At 56.5% G+C, this 20176-nt stretch overlaps 1 protein-coding gene across 1 annotated transcript; it reads left to right on the top strand.

The window, feature by feature from the left end:
• Window positions 1-6529: 6529 nt before the first annotated feature.
• On the top strand, window positions 6530-19769 carry LOC104567544 (protein-arginine deiminase type-1). Its single transcript, XM_088529515.1, has 16 exons — window positions 6530-6687; window positions 9113-9287; window positions 9740-9809; window positions 11057-11118; window positions 11910-12027; window positions 12714-12839; window positions 13883-14058; window positions 14223-14326; window positions 14673-14796; window positions 15319-15426; window positions 15609-15760; window positions 17474-17618; window positions 18020-18113; window positions 18194-18273; window positions 19096-19221; window positions 19459-19769. The coding sequence occupies exons 1-16, from the start codon at window positions 6596-6598 to the stop codon at window positions 19690-19692; spliced, it is 1986 nt and encodes a 661-aa protein (XP_088385641.1). The 5' UTR covers window positions 6530-6595; the 3' UTR covers window positions 19693-19769.
• Window positions 19770-20176: the final 407 nt, after the last annotated feature.

The raw sequence follows: 20176 nt of genomic DNA, 5'->3' as shown, positions 1-20176 counted from the left end.
CCAAAAGCACAGCCAGCAGTGGGTATATCCCTCGTCCCATGCCTGCCAGCCGGGCACCCATATGCGAGTGGACACAGAGGTGCCCAAGGGACGGTTTGGATGCAGCAGAGCAGAGAAAGCAGCTTCTTGGTGGCCACTCTCACTTCCCAATTCCTCCTCCTGGCCTTGGAGCGTCCAAGTCACCACCGAGGAAGCCAAATGCTATTTTAAATCCGCCTTTGCCTTAAAAAGAAACTCAAAAAAAACCGTCTTCCAGCAAGACCCCACCGTCACTGGGGAATTTTAAATGCAGTGCAGAAGTCCTTTTGGGGTGCTGCAGAACCCACTGCTTCTTGTCCAAATCAGACCCAACGCACCCGAGCTGCATCCTAACGGCCACAATCATCCACTGGCTGCTGCTATCACCGCGATTTGGGGCTTTTTAGTTATGTATTACCTAACTCAGCTTATCTTCGCTTCGGCTTTGGGCAACTGCGGCCTCTCCCCCCTTGCCATTTGCAGCGAGGGATTCACAAGCCGGGCAGGACAGACCCCATGGGAGGCCGTCACCCCGAGTGTGGGGCTGAGAGCTGGAAAAATAACCCTGAGTGACCCCCAAGCCAAAGAGGACGGAGGTTGTGGCTGTCCCCACTGCGTCCTCTTTGCCTCTGGGCTTGGGTTTCGGGGGGCCCCCGCAGGGATTGGGGTGGTGGGGGCGGCACTGCTGCCCGGTCCCACTAGATGTCACCTGCATCCTGCCCCGTGGTGGCCCCGATGTCCCCCCTTCGCTGTCTCCAGAGCTTGAATTTGTGAGGAAAGAAAGTCGAATTTTGGGGCAAAAAGAGAGCAGGATGAGAGGGGGCTGCCAGGTCACAGGAGCTGTAGCCAGAGCCAATTTCTGCGCTGGGCTGGAGGGGACATTCTCCTTACGCAACCCCCCTTCCTCCTCCTCCTCCTCCTGCAGCCGCGGTTTGGCACGGCCTTTGCCGCGTGCTATCAGGTGGATCACACGTGGTTAACGTATGTATACACACAATATATATGCGTGCATATCTGCAGATGACTGGAGGCTGGTGGTTTCGCAGCTACAGTCGATCTGGTCAGAGGAGTTCTGGGGGTGTTTGGATGCCGGGTTATCAGCCCTTCCCGGCCGGCGGGTCCCGGCGCGCTCCGCTCGGAGCCGGGAGCGGGTGTCGCGGCGGGAGCTCGCGCGTGGGCCGGGGCGCTGCGAAAGGCTCCGCTGCTCCGAGCGTCGCCCTGTGTCCCAGGAGGGGAGGAGCAGGGCTGGATGGAGACCCTGGAGCTGATGGGAGGAGCAGGGCCGGATGGAGACCCTGGAGCTGACGGGAGGAGCAGGGCCGGATGGAGACCCTGGAGCTGACGGGAGGAGCAGGGCCGGATGGAGACCCTGGAGCTGACAGGAGGAGCAGGGCCGGATGGAGACCCTGGAGCTGACGGGAGGAGCAGCCCTGGATGGAGACCCTGGAGCTGACGGGAGGAGCAGGGCCGGATGGAGACCCTGGAGCTGACGGGAGGAGCAGGGCTGGATGGAGACCCTGGAGCTGACGGGAGGAGCAGAGCCGGATGGAGACCCTGGAGCTGACAGGAGGAGCAGGGCCAGATGGAGACCCTGGAGCTGACAGGAGGAGCAGGGCCAGATGGAGACCCTGGAGCTGACGGGAGGAGCAGCCCTGGATGGAGACCCTGGAGCTGACGGGAGGAGCAGGGCCGGATGGAGACCCTGGAGCTGACAGGAGGAGCAGGGCTGGATGGAGACCCTGGAGCTGACGGGAGGAGCAGGGCCGGATGGAGACCCTGGAGCTGACGGGAGGAGCAGGGCTGGATGGAGACCCTGGAGCTGACGGGAGGAGCAGGGCCGGATGGAGACCCTGGAGCTGACGGGAGGAGCAGGGCTGGATGGAGACCCTGGAGCTGACAGGAGGAGCAGCCCTGGATGGAGACCCTGGAGCTGACGGGAGGAGCAGGGCCGGATGGAGACCCTGGAGCTGACGGGAGGAGCAGGGCCGGATGGAGACCCTGGAGCTGACAGGAGGAGCAGGGCTGGATGGAGACCCTGGAGCTGACGGGAGGAGCAAGGCTGGATGGAGACCCTGGAGCTGACGGGAGGAGCAGGGCTGGATGGAGACCCTGGAGCTGACGGGAGGAGCAGGGCTGGATGGAGACCCTGGAGCTGACGGGAGGAGCAGGGCCGGATGGAGACCCTGGAGCTGACGGGAGGAGCAGGGCCGGATGGAGACCCTGGAGCTGACGGGCCCGGAGCGGGGAGCTCCGCGAGAGCACCACGAGCCCCCCGGCCACGCGCGGAGGCCGCGTCCCCGGAGCCTCCCTGCGAGGGCTACGAGCGGGAAGGGGCCCCGCGGCATCGGCCCGGCTGCCCCCGGCATTCGGGAGGCGCTCCCGGGGCGAAGCGGGAGCAGGGCCCGCAGGGCGCATCCCGGCGCCGTGCGCGACCCGTTGCGCCCGGCCGCCCTCCCAGCACCGTCTGCTCCTGGCTTGACGGCTGCGACGCGGGGCCTCGGCGCTTGGTGAGATGGTAGCGTGGCCTCTTGGATGTTCTCCACGAGGAGAGGGGGAAGGATGGAGCATCCCAGCCGTGCAAGGACAGGACACGGTCCAGAGACGTCTCTTCTTTGGGCTCCTGGGAAGACTCAGACGCTTCATCTCAAGGCATGAGTTCGCATGACAGCTTCTCATGCTCCTCAGATGTCAACATCCATTTCCCTCAAAAATCCCATTTTGGCCGCATCAGGACCAACCTCCATCAGGTTTGCCTGGGCTGGAGGCTTCAAAGAGCTTCAAAGAACCTGGCTCTGTCCCTCCTTCCTGGCCGCTGGCTGCGTGCGGGCGCGTGGGATCTTCAGCCTTGCTCCGCTGGAGGCTTCTCCCGTGTGCGGGAGGCTTCCCGGCTGCTGCAGCTCATGAAATAAATCCCTTGGCAAACACGAGCGGGACTTGATAACTGGTTCGATGTCTTGCTCTAGCACGAGTCATTAGGCGGACAAGGCTCTTAAAGTTACCGCCTGCAATTAGGCAGGCAGAGTAATAAATATGGGGCAATTATCGGCTTAAAGAGATTATCGAACTTTCCTTGACGGAGCGGCGGAGCTGGTGGCAGGAAAACCCCGCGCTGGGGCGGGCACCGCCGGGGCTCGGGGACACGGGGCTGCCGCGGGGCCGGGGCCATCCCGGCCGTGCCCGCGGGGCCGCGCTCCGGCGCGGCGAGGCCGGGCGCCGCGGGGCGAGGCGGCTGTGCCTCGGAGCCGCCGTCTCCTGCGCCTGATTACAGAGCCGCCCGCGCCGCGCTGCGTGTCTGGGGCTGGGCAGCGCCGAAGCGGGAGCTGCCTCCAGCCCGTCCTCGCCCCGGGGGCTCCCGTCCCGCTCCGGCCTTGGGAGCTGCCGTGTTGGCTGGGGGATCACGGCACGGGGTGGCTGCACCGGTGAGGGCTCTGCAGCCAGCGCTGCCCTCTGGAAGGTGCCTTCCCCACCAGCTGCGTCTAGGAGCTCTGATCCTGCCCTCGACCTGTGACCCAGAGCGTCGGATGTCTCCATGGGCTCTGCGATAGCGCCGCAGCGCTCTGGTTTTGTGGCAGTCTCACCAACGCCGGGTCATGATGCATAGACAGGGTGAGGTCCGCATTGGTGCTGGAGAAAGAGCTCCGGCAGCTGCGATTGCATCAGATGAGGCACGAACGCCTGTCCCCGTGGTCGCTATGACCTGGCTGGCTCCGTCCCACGGCTGGGATCCTTCCCCACGCGCTGGGGACGTGCCGTCGCCGCTGGACACAGACCACACCAGAGCCGCCTGGTGAGAACCAGCGCTCAGAGACCCTGGCCTCAATAAGGGAGACACATCAAGCAGAAAAACACTTGAAGAAAACCCCAAACCAAGCCTGGCCAAGCTCTTGGGTGGCTTGTGGTGGCCAACAAAATCCCATGGAGAGGAGCAGTACTGCGCGTTCCCTAGGAAAAGTGCGTGCCCAGCACGTCATAGGGGTCTGGATTCACCAACTTCTCTCTGATCCATCCTGCACCGGGAATCTTAATAGCAGCCTCTCGAGACAAGGTGTTATTAGGAAGAGACACTCAGCACTGAATGGGCTTAGATGACTTAAAATTGTAATCCTCCCTGCTGCTGCATGGGCATGTCGGAGCTAATAGCAGGTGGAGGAGGAAGAAGAGGTGAATGCAGCTACCACCCAACGAAGACAGTGTGGATTAGGCTTGAGAGAGCATCTGGAGCTACCGTGGCTGCGAAGAATGTGCCGTGACTAAACATGAGTCCAGCTGCACGAGACGCACACTGGAGGCTTGGGCCCACCTCTCCCATCTGGATAGGATCTTGGGCAGGTTTTTGGAGGGGAGAACCACCACGCTGGCACGGGGCGAAGCGCACGCTCACAAGCCCCAGCTCCGAACCCCTGGAAGCCAAAAACCACCGTTCTCCACCTTCTTCCAGATTACAGACCATAACGGCATGACCCCGTGGGGATTAAGGTGTGTTCTCTGTCCAGCACAGAGCTCAGAACCAGCTGAGCAGGATGCGATGCCAAAATCGCAGCAGGCGGCAAGCTCAGCACCATGGCCAGTCTAAACCAGCGCGACCAGCAGCCACACGTGGAAATCAAACTCCCGATATTACATAATGATCCTCAGGAAGAGGCCTTGGTAGAGCAAAATCTCTCGGGGAACAGGACAGGCTCCTGCTTGGAGGCCCCTCACAGACTGCTTGATATATTTCAGGGATATGCGAACGCTTATATTCTTCTTGTGGTAGGGTTAATAAGCTCAAAACGCTCAAAAGTTTGTCCATGAGCTTCACAAGTTGGGTTCATGGTGGATTTTGGTGCATCAGGTCTTGCCAACAGCCCCAAGGCAGGCACAGTCTCGGAGACCTCAGAGCAGGGCCGCGGCGCAGCCCGCACGAGCATCCCCGCCGCCCCAGCGAGCTCTCCTGATCTTATTAAAGCCATGCTCACGTACGAGACACCAGGCTGTTCCACTGCCACGATTAAAGTCAAAGAGCTCTTTAATGCAGACGAGCCTGGAGATGTTCAAAGCAGCTGGGAACGGCTTGAGTTTGATGTTGCTGAGAAGGGTGCGAACCTCTCGGCCCAAGAGCCCAGCTAGTCTCTCTCCTGGCTGAGAACGGGCATCACGACGTGGCCACGGGTGACAAGTCTGCGCTCTACCAAGCGCACTCAGGACCTTCTTGCAAAGGGTCCCTCCTGCTGCCCACAGAACTGTGGCTTCTTGACTCAGGTTTTCTCCTGCGAGGATACCCCATGAAGCTGCTTCTTGTCACGGCTGGCTCCTCACACGTTTGCTTCCCAGTGCCACACATCCCCTTCCTGATGGAAATGGGGACCGCACTGTTGCCTTATCACCCTTTCCACCTTGTCTGCATGAGATTGGCAATCAGCCCAGCAGCAACGGGGTTGGTGGGGTCGTCTTCATGGGGATCAGTGTCACCTGGGACTTCCCTGTGCTCCCCTTCTCCCTCTATCCATCACACCTGCCTTGCTTGAAGCAGGAACCACTTTCCTGCTCTCCAGGTCCTGGGTCAGCAGCTAGCACTGTGGAAATCTTCTTCATGGCTCGCAGCAAGATTCTTATCTCCCACTTAGAAGCTGCTTAGGTCTCCTAGGATCACCTGGAGAGAAGTGAGTATCTCCAGAAGGCGATTTTGTTTTGACGGCAGGGACGTTGGCTGTCCAATAGGCTCAATCGGTCCCTTCCCTGGGGGGGCAGAGACTCACTTTGTCGTCAGATACTTCCAGCAACGCCAAAAAAAACCCACGGCGAAGAGCACTGAGTTGCTGGCGCTTCACCGCGTCCAAGAGAAACAGCGCGAATCTCTAATTTCCACCCAAAGCCTCTCACAAGGTTGTTTTGTTTTGTTTTTTCCCTGCTTGCCAAATAACCAGTTTTCCCTGCAGCCCTGAGTGCGCCCGGTTCTGCCCGTAGTGTTCATGAGAAGTTGTTAGGAAGGGAAGGACCGGCCCGAGCAAACATTTCCTTTTGCCGGAGCGGTATGTGCTGCACGAACGGGGTAGTCGAGGCCGTGAGTCACCCGCTGGGAGATGAGCTGGGAAAACAAATTGGGCTCTTTTAAAGAAAATGGTTTATTTTGAATGGTCCCATGCATTGTAATAACCCTAAACAACTACGTTGCCTAACAGGAGACGGAGAAATGTTTAATGCATGAAGCTTTGGAGCCCTTATATGAGGTATAAGGGAGCTTGGAGCAGGCTGTTGAGGCTTTTTCCCCTCACCAGACCTCTCTGCCGTGATCTCGGGGCAGGTCTCCAGCCCAGGGCAAAGCCATGCCCTGCTAGACCCCATCCGCCCCGTGCCAGGGCAGGAGCTGCCCCAGGGGTTGGCTTATCGCCGTCATCTCCGGAGCGTGCGGCTCGGCGGCGCGCGGCGTGGCAGAGGTGGAGACGGCAGGGTCTCCGCGTAACCCCGTCATCGAGGGATGGGAGGAAGGAGGAGTTAAATTCCCCTGCCTTTTTAATCCCGTCGTGCTGGTTTACCTACAAAGCTGGGCAGCCCGGCAGCAGCTTCCCTCACATGCGTCCGTGGGCCCCGGCCGATCATGCCCCAGCGCCAGGTCGTGCAGGTGTCCACCAGCCGTGCCTGCTATGCCGTCTGCGTGCTGGGCACCGAGGTCCTTCTGGACATGCACCGGTAAGGCTTTCGCTGGGGGACTCGCTGTGACGGGCTTCGCGTTGCCCTCCTGGACAGGCTCCCGCTCTAGGACGCTGCTAAAATTTAGGGGAGCCCAGGAACATTTTGCATTTCTGCTTCTTGCTCGGGATGGGGACGAGAGAGGGGAATCGGAGCCGATCCGGGGCGCCGTGTCACCGCTTGGGATTTGCACCTGCGGGGATGTGCCCCGAGGTGGCTGTCCCTGCCGCCCTCGGTCCCTTTTGGGGCCCAGAGCTCCTTGGAGCGGCGCTCCCCATGCATCCGGAGGAGCGGTGGGAGCTCCCGCGGCGTCGAGGCGGTTAAACACAGGGGACGGTGACAGCTCGCAGGTAAAGCCCATGCACACCCCAGATAAGTGGGATCTATTTCTGGCTGCCAAAACATTAGGCAAGAACAATTCGAGAAGAGCAACTTGTCCAGAGCTAAACTGGGTTAGAGAACAAATGTCCTTAAAAGCTAAAGTAGTAAAAAAAGAAAAAAAAAAACATAGGTGTGCTTTTTTTTTTTTAATGGGTGATTTAACAAGAAGGTATTTTCTTGCCTAAAATATAGGGCTTGTTTTATTGCCCAGATATGGGACCATATTTAGTCTACTGCTGCATGTTTCCTATTTCATAAATGATGCTTATAATGATAAGTGACTACAGGCCGAGCCAGATGGGAGCACGAACCTATCAATTATTTGGTTTGCATGTTGGAGCGGGGCCAGGGCTCACTCTTGCAGCTAGACTGCCCCCCACCACCCCATGCCGTGCAGAGGGACCCCGTTGAACTTCAACTCGGACCGTTCTTGGGCTGTTCCCCTCGGCCAGAAGGCAATAGGACCTGTTATTTGCTTTTTTTTTTTTTTTCTGAACTCAGACTGGAAACAAACTCAGTCCCGGTTAAGGCTGTCTCCAAAACGGGCTGGGCTGGCTCCTTGGTAGCAGATGTGACCCTTGCTGGAGGAGCCAAGAGGTGATGTGGGATGGTGGCTGTGGCTGAAACGTCAGGAGTGACGGCAGCAATCCCATGGATGGGATGGAGGTCAGGCTTGGTCTGCTCCATTTTCAGGCACAAGGATGGAGCATAGCAGGAATCCTGCTCCAATGGCCAAGGTGAGGTGAGAGGGCCATCAATTTGGGGCTGATAGGTCCAAATTTTAGATATCCTTTCTGTAGATGTCCTCCCTGGGATTTCTCTTCTCCATGGGCTCTCTGCCTGAATTCTCCAGAATTGGAGAATCAACCTTGGAAGCGAAATTTGAAACAAAATTTCTGTTCTTGGACGCATTTTGGTCACTTGGATGGGCCAGGCCCTGACGAGCTACATGCAGTTCTTCCAGAATTGCCCAGGAGAGCAGAGGACTTGGATACGGCAGCGTGCTGTCAATCCAACGCTTGGGCTCCTAGGGCGCCGAGCACGAGACGAGCAATTCTGCAAGTCTGAGGGAAGATTTACGATGCTGCAGCCATTTAAATTTTAGGGTAGGCAAAGGAGATGACAGATTAATCCCTCCTTACAAGCCGCTGCAGGCACTGGCGCTGTCATCCGAAGGGAAACAGGGAATAAATCCCATCTCTATTTTTCTTGCGGTTAAAACTTACCACCTTGTCCCTTTTTGCGTGCGCCTGGGAAGGCAGCTTACAAATCGCAGACAGGTTGGAGCACTCCCGCTTCCCGGACGGAGGTGCCAGGGATGTAATGAGCATGTAGGCAGCACTTCAAAGCGAGGGATGTCACGGAGGTGGGGTTTGGGCTCTCCGCGCTCGCGTACAACCTGAACATGTATCTTATATTTGGGCATCTCTAGATTCAGGGTAGGGTCAACGGGGGCCTTGGTGGTCCCTGCTGTGCGGCCATTGGCCAAGCGTGGTCCTCCTCTAGGCGTTGCGTGAAGGGCAGTGGCTTAAGTCTCATCTGCTGCCCTTGAAACAACACAGTTTTTGCTTGTGGTGTGATGCTCTGAGGTGCAAAACAACAGGTTTACATGTGTGTAGGGGGGCTAACTTCCACCTTGGAGAGGCAACACTAAAAATTGACCCATCTTGGGCTGGGTCCAAGTTGACTGGTCTGCTCTAGTCTGAGCTCCCAGGTTTGCAGTGAGTTTGGGGTGCTGAAATCCTTGGGTTTCTTTTTGTTAATGTTCTTCCTAAAGGAGCTCGGAACAGTGGGGGTTGGCAAGCATCTGTCCTAACCACGGTGGACGTGCTGGAGCTCCATTGCTGCCAGCAGGAACCGAGCTCACTCAGTGCCACTACAGAGACGATAAATCTAAAATTCAGGTGACGCACCCAAACCCGGGTCTTGCTCTACTAAACCCAGTTACTGACAGATTTGGTTTCAGCAGGCCCAGTTCAGCTATTTTGGTCCACAGAAAGCAAAGGGAGGACAAGTGTGTTGGTAACCAGGCTTTCTGTTGCAGATCTACCCCCAAAGGTGCTGCGTTGTTTGAGGTCCATGCCACTTCTGCAGTGACAATCCATGTCATCCACAATCCTGCGACAAAACCCACAAATACCTCCCAGTGGCCGCTGGACCCTGATATAGAGGTTCTGGTGACTGTTGATGTCACCAGCAGGACTGTCAATGACAACAAGGTCAGTTGCTTTTTATATATGAAGAGGCTCTGGAAAAATAATTCTTTTTTTTTTCCCCTCAGAAAGTAAGGAAGATCATTTCCAGGTAGTGCTGATTTCAGGCAAGTTTCTGTAGAACAAACTCAAACCTAAATGGAAGTATGTAATTGTTGCATATGAAAAAACGAAACTAAAAATAAGAGGAGCTCCCATTTTATGACCTAAAACTGTGATATTTCTGGCAAAAGCTGGTGCCAGATACTTTGTGCAAAGCAAAAGTTCTTGAACCTTTCCTTCTCAACACCGGAGCAGGCACAAATGATTCAGGTTAACCATGATTAATGGGGCATGGCCTTTACGGTCCCACCAGCATCTTCCATCACAGCTGGGTCAACCCAGTGAGTGGAAAGATATGCTCAGCACAGCAGGCTGTAGGAGCAGGAATGGATAGTGATCTCGTGATGTCTTCACAGGTGAAGATCTCATACTATGGATGGGAAGGCAATGAACTCGCCGTGGCTTGGTTGTATCTCACCTGCGTAGGTGAGTATTTCCGCAACGCGTGCCTGAAGACAGGCGGCTCTTTCCAGGCCCCAAAGCTAGCTTGGTTTGTTGGACTGGAATTAACCCAGCAGCCTGAGTGCGTAGTGCATGGCGGGTACTCACTCCTCACAAGGAGAGAAAGCATTAAATTATCATGGTGCTGCCTTAGGTGGCACAAATAAACATGTGCAATGTCCCTGCCCAACGCATGCACCCAACCAACCTTCTCTGGTCACTTAGGTCATTTGGTTGGCAGAAGAGGATTCAAACGAGACCATCTCACCTAGCTTTAGACAGTGCGGCCGTTCCTCAACCTCCATTGTAGCTAGGGGAGAAAAATAAGCACCAAAGTGTAGCTGTCTGACCTATTTTAGCAGTTTAGGATGAGATGAATCATTGCCTCGAAATGCCTATTTTCCTCTGCTGACTACAAAGGGAGTCTAGACAACGAGTCTGGATGCAGAGACTTACATTTGGATGGATTAATTACCCTAAATTTGAGATTTTCTAAAGTGCTCACATGATGGCCAGACCTGTGTCCTGGCGTCATGCACATGCTTGTGAAAATTGTGCCTGAAAACGTTGATGGTTTCCCGTGGCTGATGGGCTCCACTCGGAGTCACCCCGGCCAATGCCGTCCGCAGGGTTTTTGGGTCACCGTGAAGAAGGATACTCTCTTCTTCTGCATCTGTGTTTTCTACACACGTGATCTGTGCCATTTGGATCAGTCCTGCAGGCCAAGAGCTGTCATTCAGAAAAGCTTATTCTAGGTTTACAGAAGCTCAAGAGGAGGTAGTTGGTAAACCTCCTCTTTACCCAGAGGAGGCAAAGATTTGGCCAAGGAAGAGCTCTGTAAGGGAAAGTCCTTCTCAACCATTGCATCATCCCAAGTAATTGCTTAAGCGTCCATTTGTCCATGATGAGAACACTCATTCGTGCTTCCACGCTCACCCCCCAAAAATGCTACCATCAATCTGAAATCGGTAAAAATACAAAAACAACAACAAGAAAGTGGGTATGCCCCTGGTAGAGAAGTCCAGGAGATAACTGGAGATGAAAGGGGGGAAAACAACAAACCGTGGTCAGACTGGCTGCTAGAGAAGGGTCCTGCTCGGGTTCTGGAGCTCGTCTGGGCGATGCAGAGGGGTTGGCACTAGGTGACTCAGTGCCCAGGGCTCAGGGTGGGTCCAAACCAGCGCCAGCCACAGAAAGCTCCGTCTCCTCCTTCTCTCTCCGCGATGTTTCAGACATATCCCTGGACGTTGACCTGAGCCGCAGCGGCCGCGTGAGGAGCAAAGGAAAGGACAAGGTAATGAGGAAGGCTGCTTGACTTCGTGCAGCGCAGGGTTTACGGAGGGCAAATGCAGGATGCCTCCACTTACACTCTGCCTCTTGGGAATCTCCAGGAGGAGGGACCCGGGTGCTGTTAGCATTTTCCCTGGTGCCTGAGTGAGAATTTGCTGCATTGTTTCCCCTGAGCCTAATTCAGGAGGAAAGACTCTTTTTTTCTCTGTGCCAAAGTCTCTTGGCTCTCAAGTCCAGCCCCAAGGATGTTGGAAAGGAGCAACTGTATAGGAGAAAAGATATTGCTTTTTTTTTTTTTTGGATGCGAAACGTGCCACTAAATGAGTCAGTCGCAGGTTTTGCAAACAGCAAGAGATTTACCCCGTTGGCCATAAATCTGCATATGCCCAAGCACTTACGCCTGTGTAATTAGCTGCAGCACAATCAACAGAGTAAATTGTATATCGAGATCAGATGCATTTTGAGAAATGGCATATTCTTGTCCAAATGAGGGCTTACAGATACACTCTGAGCTGTTGGAAGATAACATCTGTTTGCAATAGCCCTTGCTGGCCCTGCTAGAAGCAGTAGTTTTCATGTGGGTTAAGAGGTTGGGAAATCTAGTGGGCTGGAAGCATTACTGCCCTCTCCATACCAGGGCTGATTGCATGTTACTTAATGCTTGTTGTGGGTATCTCCTGCAAGCGTGGATGTGGCTTTGGGGGTTCCTCCAGCTGGGAGCCTGTTGGGAGGAGGACAGGCTGGAGGAGGAATTTTGTGGTTTTCTCTTACGTCCTTCGGATGCTTCTTCTCCAGGCAAAATGGACGTGGGGCCCGGATGGACAAGGTGCTGTGCTGCTGGTGAACTGTGACAAGGACAGCCCCAGTGCCGTGGGGACGGACAGTAGCGACACGGAGATCCGGACCCACGCAGGTGCGTGGGGCCCATCCCAGGAGCTGCCTAAAGGATGTCCCACCTTCCCGTCCGGGCACGTGCCTGCCCCTGGAGCAGGCCCAGGCGATCCAAGACTTGTAGGCAGCAGCCAAGAGGATCTGAAGATCCTCGTCTGGGTCTGCCAGGGCTTGTGATGCCTCCATTCTTCTCCTTTCCCACTAGAGCTGTTCTTGGATACATTTCCCATGCCTGGTGGTGGTGATGCTTCCTCCAAAGATAATGTGCTGTTGACCTATGGCCGTAGGTGCTTGTGAAGCAGTTAGGAGCGTGGTTGCTGCTTTCATGCTCTCATCTTACAGTAATCAGCGGAGGCTCCATTTTCTAACCTGCTTCCCTGCTGAGACAGAAACGGGCTCCTTCCCCCTGCAGGATCACCTGGCTGTGTCTCTCCAAGACACTGTTGCCATTACAGAATCACAGAATGCTTAAGGTTGGAAGGGACATCACCTCTCTTCCCTTCCCAAGGCAAGGATACATTGGCTTTCTCTTTCCAGACATCTCTCTAAAACCAGCACTAGCAGCATGCGTAATGCCAGGAGGAATGCCCTATGTATCTATAGGTGAACAACATCTGGGCAGAGGACACAGTAGCTACAGTCTGTACATGGGGCTGGAAACCCCGCAGGTCCCTGCGGTGAGACTCCCACCTGCCTCTTCTGTTGCAGACCTCCAGGACATGTCGGTTATGATCCTGCGGGCTCAAGGTCCCAGCGCTATCTTCACTGAACATCAGCTGGTGCTTCACGTCCCGGAGTCAGATGCGGACAAAGTGAGAGTTTTCCATGCGATTCGTGAGTACTTCTTCCTGCCTTCCCAGGTCTTCATGCAGTGCTATCATCTCCCTGTAGGACCATGAGGCGGGTGAATCCTTCTTTTTATTAGAGCTCCGAAATTTGCTATAGTTGGGGATCACGCGCCTCTGATCTCAGGAAATGCTGGCTTATCTCAAAAGCTCCTCCAGCTCTTCTGGCTGTTTGGAAACACCAAGTTATGAGAAACTCGGAGCCTGCTTGGGGAAAAGTAATAAGGAATGCTTTGTTCAGTGCGATTGCTGCGATTTCAAAGGCAAGGCTTGTGTCTCAGGCTCATCTTTCCCAGTGGAGAGCGGGCTTTGAAGGTACAGGCTCAGCATATGCCAGGCAGGTCTAAAAATGCTGACGTCTTCCTATCCTTAAAAAATAAATTAACCGAGGGTTTGCGCGCGCCGCAGGGGCGTAGGTGCATAGGCAGGGTTTTCCGACAAAGGGAACTTGCGAAGCTCCGGGTGAGGATGACGTAAGGAGGAAGCCAGTATCGCTCACGTGAGGGGACAGTGGGGAGCCAGCCCTGCGGTGGGACAGGGACAGCCGCTCGGGTGACGCCGCGTGTGCCCACACGTGTCCCCGGACGCGTGTGCCCGCTCCCCTGGGCCCGGCTCCAGACCAGAGGGGTCTTGCGGGATGCAGGGCTGATAACCCACACGCTGCTGCTGGCACCGGCTCCCTGATTAACGCCGGGGATGACACAGCCATCAAAGCAGCCCATCTCGTTGGGCCGCACACAATTTCCCTTTGAACACCCCAGTAACTGGATCCCTTGCAGTTCCCCACTGAAAATCAGGTCAGGGAAGCCAGGTGTATCATTAGATGCTTAACTGGAGGCACGCACCTTAAAAGGGTTTGACCTCAGGGTACAGAGTCCTCTTTGTACAAGGAAGATCAAGTATGTTCCCTGGAGAAGAGGAGGCACACCCACTCCTGTGCAAACCACACTGGCATCAACCACCCCCTTTCTGGTGTCTCTTTCCATCCCCATGGTCACCTCATGCCGTGCTCCCTGTTTCGTTGTCTCTCAGGTCATGACTCGCACCTCCAGTGTATACCCGTGTTGGGCCCAAACAAGCTCTCCTACGTACTAGACCACATCAGCGGAGGAGACAGCACTTTCTACGTAGAAGGACTTTCTTTCCCTGATGCAGACTTCTCTGGGCTGGTTTCCTTCAGCATCAGCTTGCTGGAGGTCACCCATAAGGTACAGGGACTCATAGGCTGTGCTTCTTGGGCAGGCCAATGTTTGCTCACACTGCCATGGACATCCTTGGCATCCGTCCATTCCGGAGCACATCCTGTTCCTGCTCCCTGTGAAGGTGGCAATAGGATTTTTACTGTGACTCATGAGTGTTTCGCCTCTTGCAGTACTCACCGGGCACCCTGATTTTCACCGACACGGTGGTTTTCCGAGTGGCACCCTGGATAATGACCCCGAACACCCAGCAGCCTCTAGAGGTCTTTGTCTGCAGGTAGGAGGGACGTGACGGGAGACCAGAGCATCGCTCTACCTCTCTTGGGAGAGAGACACTGTCCCAGGAGCAGCTTTCAACCCTCTCTTACTACATATCAGCCATGGGGCAAGCCACACTTTGTGGCTTTCGCAGAGGTCGTAATGTATCGGTAGGACCCTAGGCTGACGCTGTTGTAACCCTAGAGAGAAAGGATGGGGGCTCTGCTTGGCCCTGATGCCACGGAGCTGACCCTGTCCAAGGGTAACCTCATGGGTGGCACTTACCTAGCGAGGAATAGGCTGTGCGGCCGGGCAGTGGGGAACATCTAATTTCTCCCAGTCGTTACTCCATGCTCTCCCCGCAGCATCAACAAGGGCATCACCTCCAACGATGTCTTTCTGGAGGGTCTCCAGGTCCTGATGAGGAAAGCCAACTGCAAGCTGACCGTCTGCTCGGAAGTCGAAAGCCGGAGTGACCGCTGGATCCAGGTCCTAAATCAATACAAGTAACGCTTGACTCTCGCATGACATTGCTTACGCGCCCAGAGGCTCTCGCGGGGACACTTGGGTGTTGTCTCCATCACCAACACCCCTGGGAGGTATTAGCTGCGTTGATCAGCAGAAAATACCTAGGTCCTCAGCGCTGAACCTAACACCCATGGATGAAAGCTGAAATCTGCAGGTGGTGGCAGCCAGCGCAGACAGGGCTGCTGCTCGAGGGCCGTGTTGGGCCATGGGCAGCGCGCGGCGGGCGCTCACCATCCCCGTCCTCGTGCCCTGGGACGTGGTGGCCGCAGGCTCCGCTCCGGGCCTGTCCCCGGCTCCTTCCCTGCCCTCGGTGCGGAGCTGCCGCCCTTGGGCCGGGGAAAGCGGCAGCGTCTGCTCCCGCTCGCCCGGTTTCCCTCGCTCCACCCTCGCCGCCTGCTCTGCTGCCTCGCGCGCGCCACGTGCTCCCGTGGTGATCCCTATCACCCAAGGAGGATCCTTCCTCCTCCTCCTCTTCCCCAACAGGACGAGCTGGAGTTTGGCTACGTGGAAGCTCCTCACAAGACCTTCCCCGTGGTCTTTGACTCACCCAGGAACAGAGGCCTGAGGGATTTTGCCTTTAAGAAGATCCTGGTGCGTAAGGTTTCCTCCAGCGCGGAGCTGGTCCCCTTCTCCCTCGGACCCCTGGGTCCTCCCCCAGGTTTACAATGAAAACCCACATCGCAGGGCTCGCTAGCTGAGATCTGACGTGGGGATGCACTCATGGGGATGGTGGAGGTCCCTCGTCACACCTTCACTGCTCCACTCTCGTTCAGGGCCCCGATTTTGGCTATGTGACCCGAGAGCCCCCTGGAAAAGAGGTGTCGAGCCTGGACTCCTTTGGGAACCTGGACGTGAGCCCGCCGGTGACGGTGCGAGGGAAGGAGTACCCCTTTGGAAGGATCCTCATCGGGAGCACCCTCCCTTGGTGAGGAGGGGACGAGGCAGCCCAGCTCCATCCAGCCTGGCCTTGGATGGGGCGCACCAAAGCTCTCCGTGGGAAAGTGTTCCTGGGGGATGAGAAAGGGGAGGCAGGGCGATTTCAGAGAGGATGTCGGAGGAAGCCGTAGGAGAGGCATCTGAGTTGTGGCTGAGCCTGGGAATCTTAAAAAAAAAAAAAAAAAAAGGAAAGGAAAGGAAAGAAAGACCTGGAGAACTTGTTCCTCCTGCCTAACCCCCAAGGAGGACAGCAGAGGTCCGGCTCGCAGCGCATGGGTCCGTGGCTCCCTGCCCTGTGCTCCGGGCAGAGGGGCATGTGAGGGGCATCCAGGGTCCCGGCTCTCGCAGGGCTTAAATCGGCTCCCGGGATAAGTATCTTATTTTCCTGCTCGGGGCAGGAAAGATGGCTGTGGGGGTAGCAGTGATTCCCAGAGTGCAGAATATCCGTGTTCGAGCAGGAACCTTGTTTTCTCTTCCAAGGAAAAGGGCTTTTTGGGGAGGGGAAGAGGCTTAACTGGGCAGAGCGAAGGCTACTGAGGTCTGGCAGAGGGAGACCCCAGGCTCTGAAAAGGTTTCACACAGACATAACAGGGGTCTAGAGCAGCCCTTCCATCTGCAAGCACCACTGGGGCCTGATTTACATCAGTCGCACCCCGTTTTGGGGTGGTCCAGGCCAAGAGGCACCCAGGAGGTTCCCGAGAGCTGACCCCACGTTCCCACCTCGTAGCAATCCTCTTTGCAAGAGCTGCTCAGCGCCGGAGATCAGATTTAGCGGGCGAGCCGGCTTCCCCTTCCTCGCACCCGGCGCGAGGCGCCGCGGAGCAGCCGCGCTCGTGCCCCCCGCTCCTGAACCGGCCACGCCGGAGCTTTCCCTCCCATCCTAAGGGCTATTTAATCCTAGGGTATTTCACACCCGGGTTATTTAACCTGTCCCCCTCCATGGAAAGCCAAAATGGGGAAATCTGAAAGGACAAAATCCCGAATACCTGGAAGTCGCTTTGCCCATGGCAATGCAACGAGAGCGCAGATCCTCCAGAAAGGAGGTCGTGCTCCAGGATAGCCAACAAAGCGGCTCTGGGAGCGGATCCGGCAGGGAGGCCGCCCGGGATGGCAGGTGGCGGGATGCCCGTCCCCAAGCTGGCCAGCGCCAGCGGAGGACACCTCGCCAGGACGCCTGGGCCCCTTCGGTTGCATTGTTAGGTAGCTCGTTTACCACGACAGGTAAACTTAGTTTTCCCAGACTTGCAAGAAGTGTAATTATCCCTTATTAGAAGGATGTTGAGAAGTTTAATTAATGCTTTCCCAGGGCCTCTGCTGCCGTCTGTCTAAGAATACTTCACCCGCGCAACACATTTCGTAAGGAGCGATTTAATACTCAGAAGGACTGGTTAAATTAAGCCTTGTGCCTATTTTAGAGGAGGGTGCTCAAGCAGAAAGGGGGATGTAATACATAAATAAATATTTATATATGCATATGCTGCCCTGTGCACTGCCCCAGTGGTCTTCAGCAGGAACTTTGGGACATCATCAGTGTCCCATATCGGTGTGAGTGGGACAGGAGTCCCCTTCCCCAAGGAGCTACTATGGGACCACCCACTTGATGCTGAACTGGTGGGGACACAGTGTCACCTCTAGCAATTTGGTGCCTCTTTGCACCCCGATGCTGTCACGGGTGCTTCCTCCTATTCCCTCTGCTTTCCAGGGCCTCTGGCCGGCGGATGTCAAAAGCTGTCCGAGATTTCCTCTACGCCCAGAAGGTGCAGGCGCCCATTGAGGTCTACTCGGAGTGGCTCAGCGTGGGCCACGTGGACGAATTCCTGACGTTCGTGCCCGCTTACGACAGGAAGGTACCGGCCGCCGCTGCCGCTCCTGTCCCGCGTGGTGCTGCGTGGGGAACCTTCTGCAAAGACCAAAAGCCCTTCATGGGGAAAGCAGAGTGCCGCAAAAGGGCACAAGTGGCTTCACGTTGCCTGGTGAAGCGGTTGTGGGAAGGGTGCCTGGTTCATCCTTCCTGTCATTTGGGGTGCTGCTCGTGGGGCCAGGTGCTGAATCCACCTTCTTTTGGGGCTGTTCTCCAGGAAACATCTAGACTCTTGGGGGCAACATCTGGAGCTGGGGTTGGATTTGCTGCTGACGTGCTGAGAAACCGATGTATCTTGCCTAAGTCCTGGCCACCATGAAATAACATCTCCATGATCTCCAAGCCCACCATGGCCAAGCTTTAATCACCTCCGCTCTCTTCCTCCAGGGCTTCCGTCTCCTCTTGGCCAGTCCCAACGCCTGCTACAAGCTCTTCAAGGAGAAGCAAAAGCAGGGTTACGGTGATGCCACCCAGTTCGTGGGTAAGGAGCCCATCCAGGGTGTCTTCAAGGGCTGCTGGGGGCCACCACGGTGCCTCACAGCCACATTCCTCCCCATGCAGGGCTGAAGAACATGGAGAGGATGAGCATTGACGAGCTGCTGGCGGACGAGGCGCTGCAGGGTGACAACACGCACGCGCAGGTGGGCACCGGGGAAGCCACCGAGGGCCGCGTGGCACCAGCAAGTCCGTTACCACCTCTCCCTCCCCCTAGTAAGGCCGTGCGTGTCCATGGCCATGCCAAGCAGTTAGCCAAAGCCGTGACACTGCAGAGCAGGGGGAGGAATGGTCTTAGCAGAATGGTCTTCTGGGGCTCTGCAGCATTTAGGCACCCAGAGCTGCTGCAGCTGCGTCAGCTTGGGCTGGAGGGAGGCCGTGCAGCCACCTGTGGGGACCGTTAAGCTGAGGCAAGGCCACCCTCAAAGCAATGTGACCCAGCGGAGCCCGTGATGGCCTCGCCAAGGGCTGGCTCGATTCGCTCCGTCAACGCCCTCCCTGATGAACCTCTTCTGCTCACACATTGCTAGCAGATGATTGGCACCCGGATCGTTTTTAATGAAGCAGATAATTACCCTGGGCAAAAGCATGAGCAAACCTGCCAAGAATAGCACTGGCAGGTGCTGGAGGAGAGCACGTGTGCGAGGGAGAGCCGTGGCAGCGGGGCCAGGCGCCGCGTGGGACCCGCTCCTGTGAGCACACGTGGGTGCTGGCTTTGGGAGATGCCCCGCGTGCCTCCGGAGGCACCAAAGATCAAAGGGGAGAGGGAGCTCGGCGAGCGGGTTCCATGCAGGAGGTAGCAAAAAGCTCTGCACTTTGAAGCCGTGCGTGGCCAAACGGGTGCGCACAGGCAGCAACGTGGGGCCGCATGACATGAGGGAGGCCGAGCAGGCCGGGGGCACAACGAAAGGCTCCGGTGTAGCGGTCGCTCTGGATGCTCATCCTAACGTGGCCTCCCTCCTCCCCAGCGCTGCATCGACTGGAACCGAGACCTCCTCAAGCAGGAGCTGGGCCTGAGCGAGCAGGACATCATCGACATCCCCCAGCTCTTCGTGCTCAGGGAGTCCCGCGCGGACGCCCTCTTCCCGGACATGGTGAGGGCCCGCTGGAAGGGTCACGCTCCTCTCCGCGCTGGGGCTCTTGTCTCCAGCAGACCCTTTCGTGCCTTCACCTTCTCCTCCATCTCCTCTTTCTCCATCCATCCCATCTTTGCTCCCTGGGGGCTCTCGAGGGCTTGATGATGCTGCCAGGTGGCTTCTTGCTGCATTCGAGATGCCCCTGGTTCCCCCTGGGCATCTTCCACAGCCTGTCCCATCCCTTGTCCCCCGCAGGTGAACATGCTGGTGCTGGGGAGGCACCTGGGCATCCCCAAGCCCTTCGGGCCCGTCATCCGTGGCCAGTGCTGCCTGGAGGAGAAGGTCCGCTCCTTGCTGGAGCCCCTGGGGCTCAGCTGCACCTTCATCAACGACTACTTCTCCTACCACGTGCTGGCCGGCGACGTCCACTGCGGCACCAACGTGCGCCGCAAGCCCTTCTCCTTCAAGTGGTGGCACATGGTGCCCTGAGCATCCTCGGGGGACGGCGGGCTTGGGTGTTCTCCTCTTTCCAAAGTGGAGAACCAGGGATGAAGCTGGATGGAAGCCAGGCAAACTAAGGGGTTTTGGCAATAAAGTGGCCCTTGTCTCTGTTAGCATTGGGTCTTCATGCAGCAGCTGTTTCTTTTCCAGCAACCGATAACACCCCTATACGTCCTTCTGAGCCCAACACAAGTTGAAAAAGTGTGTGTGTATATATATGTATTTATATGTATGCATATGTATATGAATATGCATATTTTCAGGCTTTGAGTGTTCTGCAGCCTGGGCCCTGTGGAAAAATCCGGGATTTAGCACTGCGTGCGTGACGCATGTGTTGATAGGGTCAGGTGCATCCACAACCGCATCTTCTCCGCCAGAAAAGGGATTTATTTAAAAACCCAGATGGGCGAAGCCCAGGTTTGCCGGGAGCGCTTCCCCCGGGCTCCCGCACGTGCAGCCGCGGCGGTGGCAG

Source organism: Tinamus guttatus, unplaced genomic scaffold (genome assembly GCF_059628265.1).
Source record: "Tinamus guttatus ecotype Peru unplaced genomic scaffold, ASM5962826v1 Tinamus_guttatus_pri_ptg000332l, whole genome shotgun sequence".
In the NCBI taxonomy this organism is placed as follows: domain Eukaryota; kingdom Metazoa; phylum Chordata; class Aves; order Tinamiformes; family Tinamidae; genus Tinamus; species Tinamus guttatus.
Note: the sequence above shows the minus strand (reverse complement) of the source record. Positions and strands in the feature narration are given on the sequence as shown.

Excerpts from the sequence above, each read along its gene's own strand:
- LOC104567544 (XM_088529515.1), top strand. The coding sequence starts at position 6,596 with ATGCCCCAGCGCCAGGTCGTGCAGGTGTCCACCAGCCGTGCCTGCTAT. Across the intron at positions 6,688-9,112 it reads GTCCTTCTGGACATGCACCG|ATCTACCCCCAAAGGTGCTG; the intron begins GTAAGGCTTTCG and ends TTTCTGTTGCAG. Across the intron at positions 15,427-15,608 it reads TTGCCTTTAAGAAGATCCTG|GGCCCCGATTTTGGCTATGT; the intron begins GTGCGTAAGGTT and ends ACTCTCGTTCAG.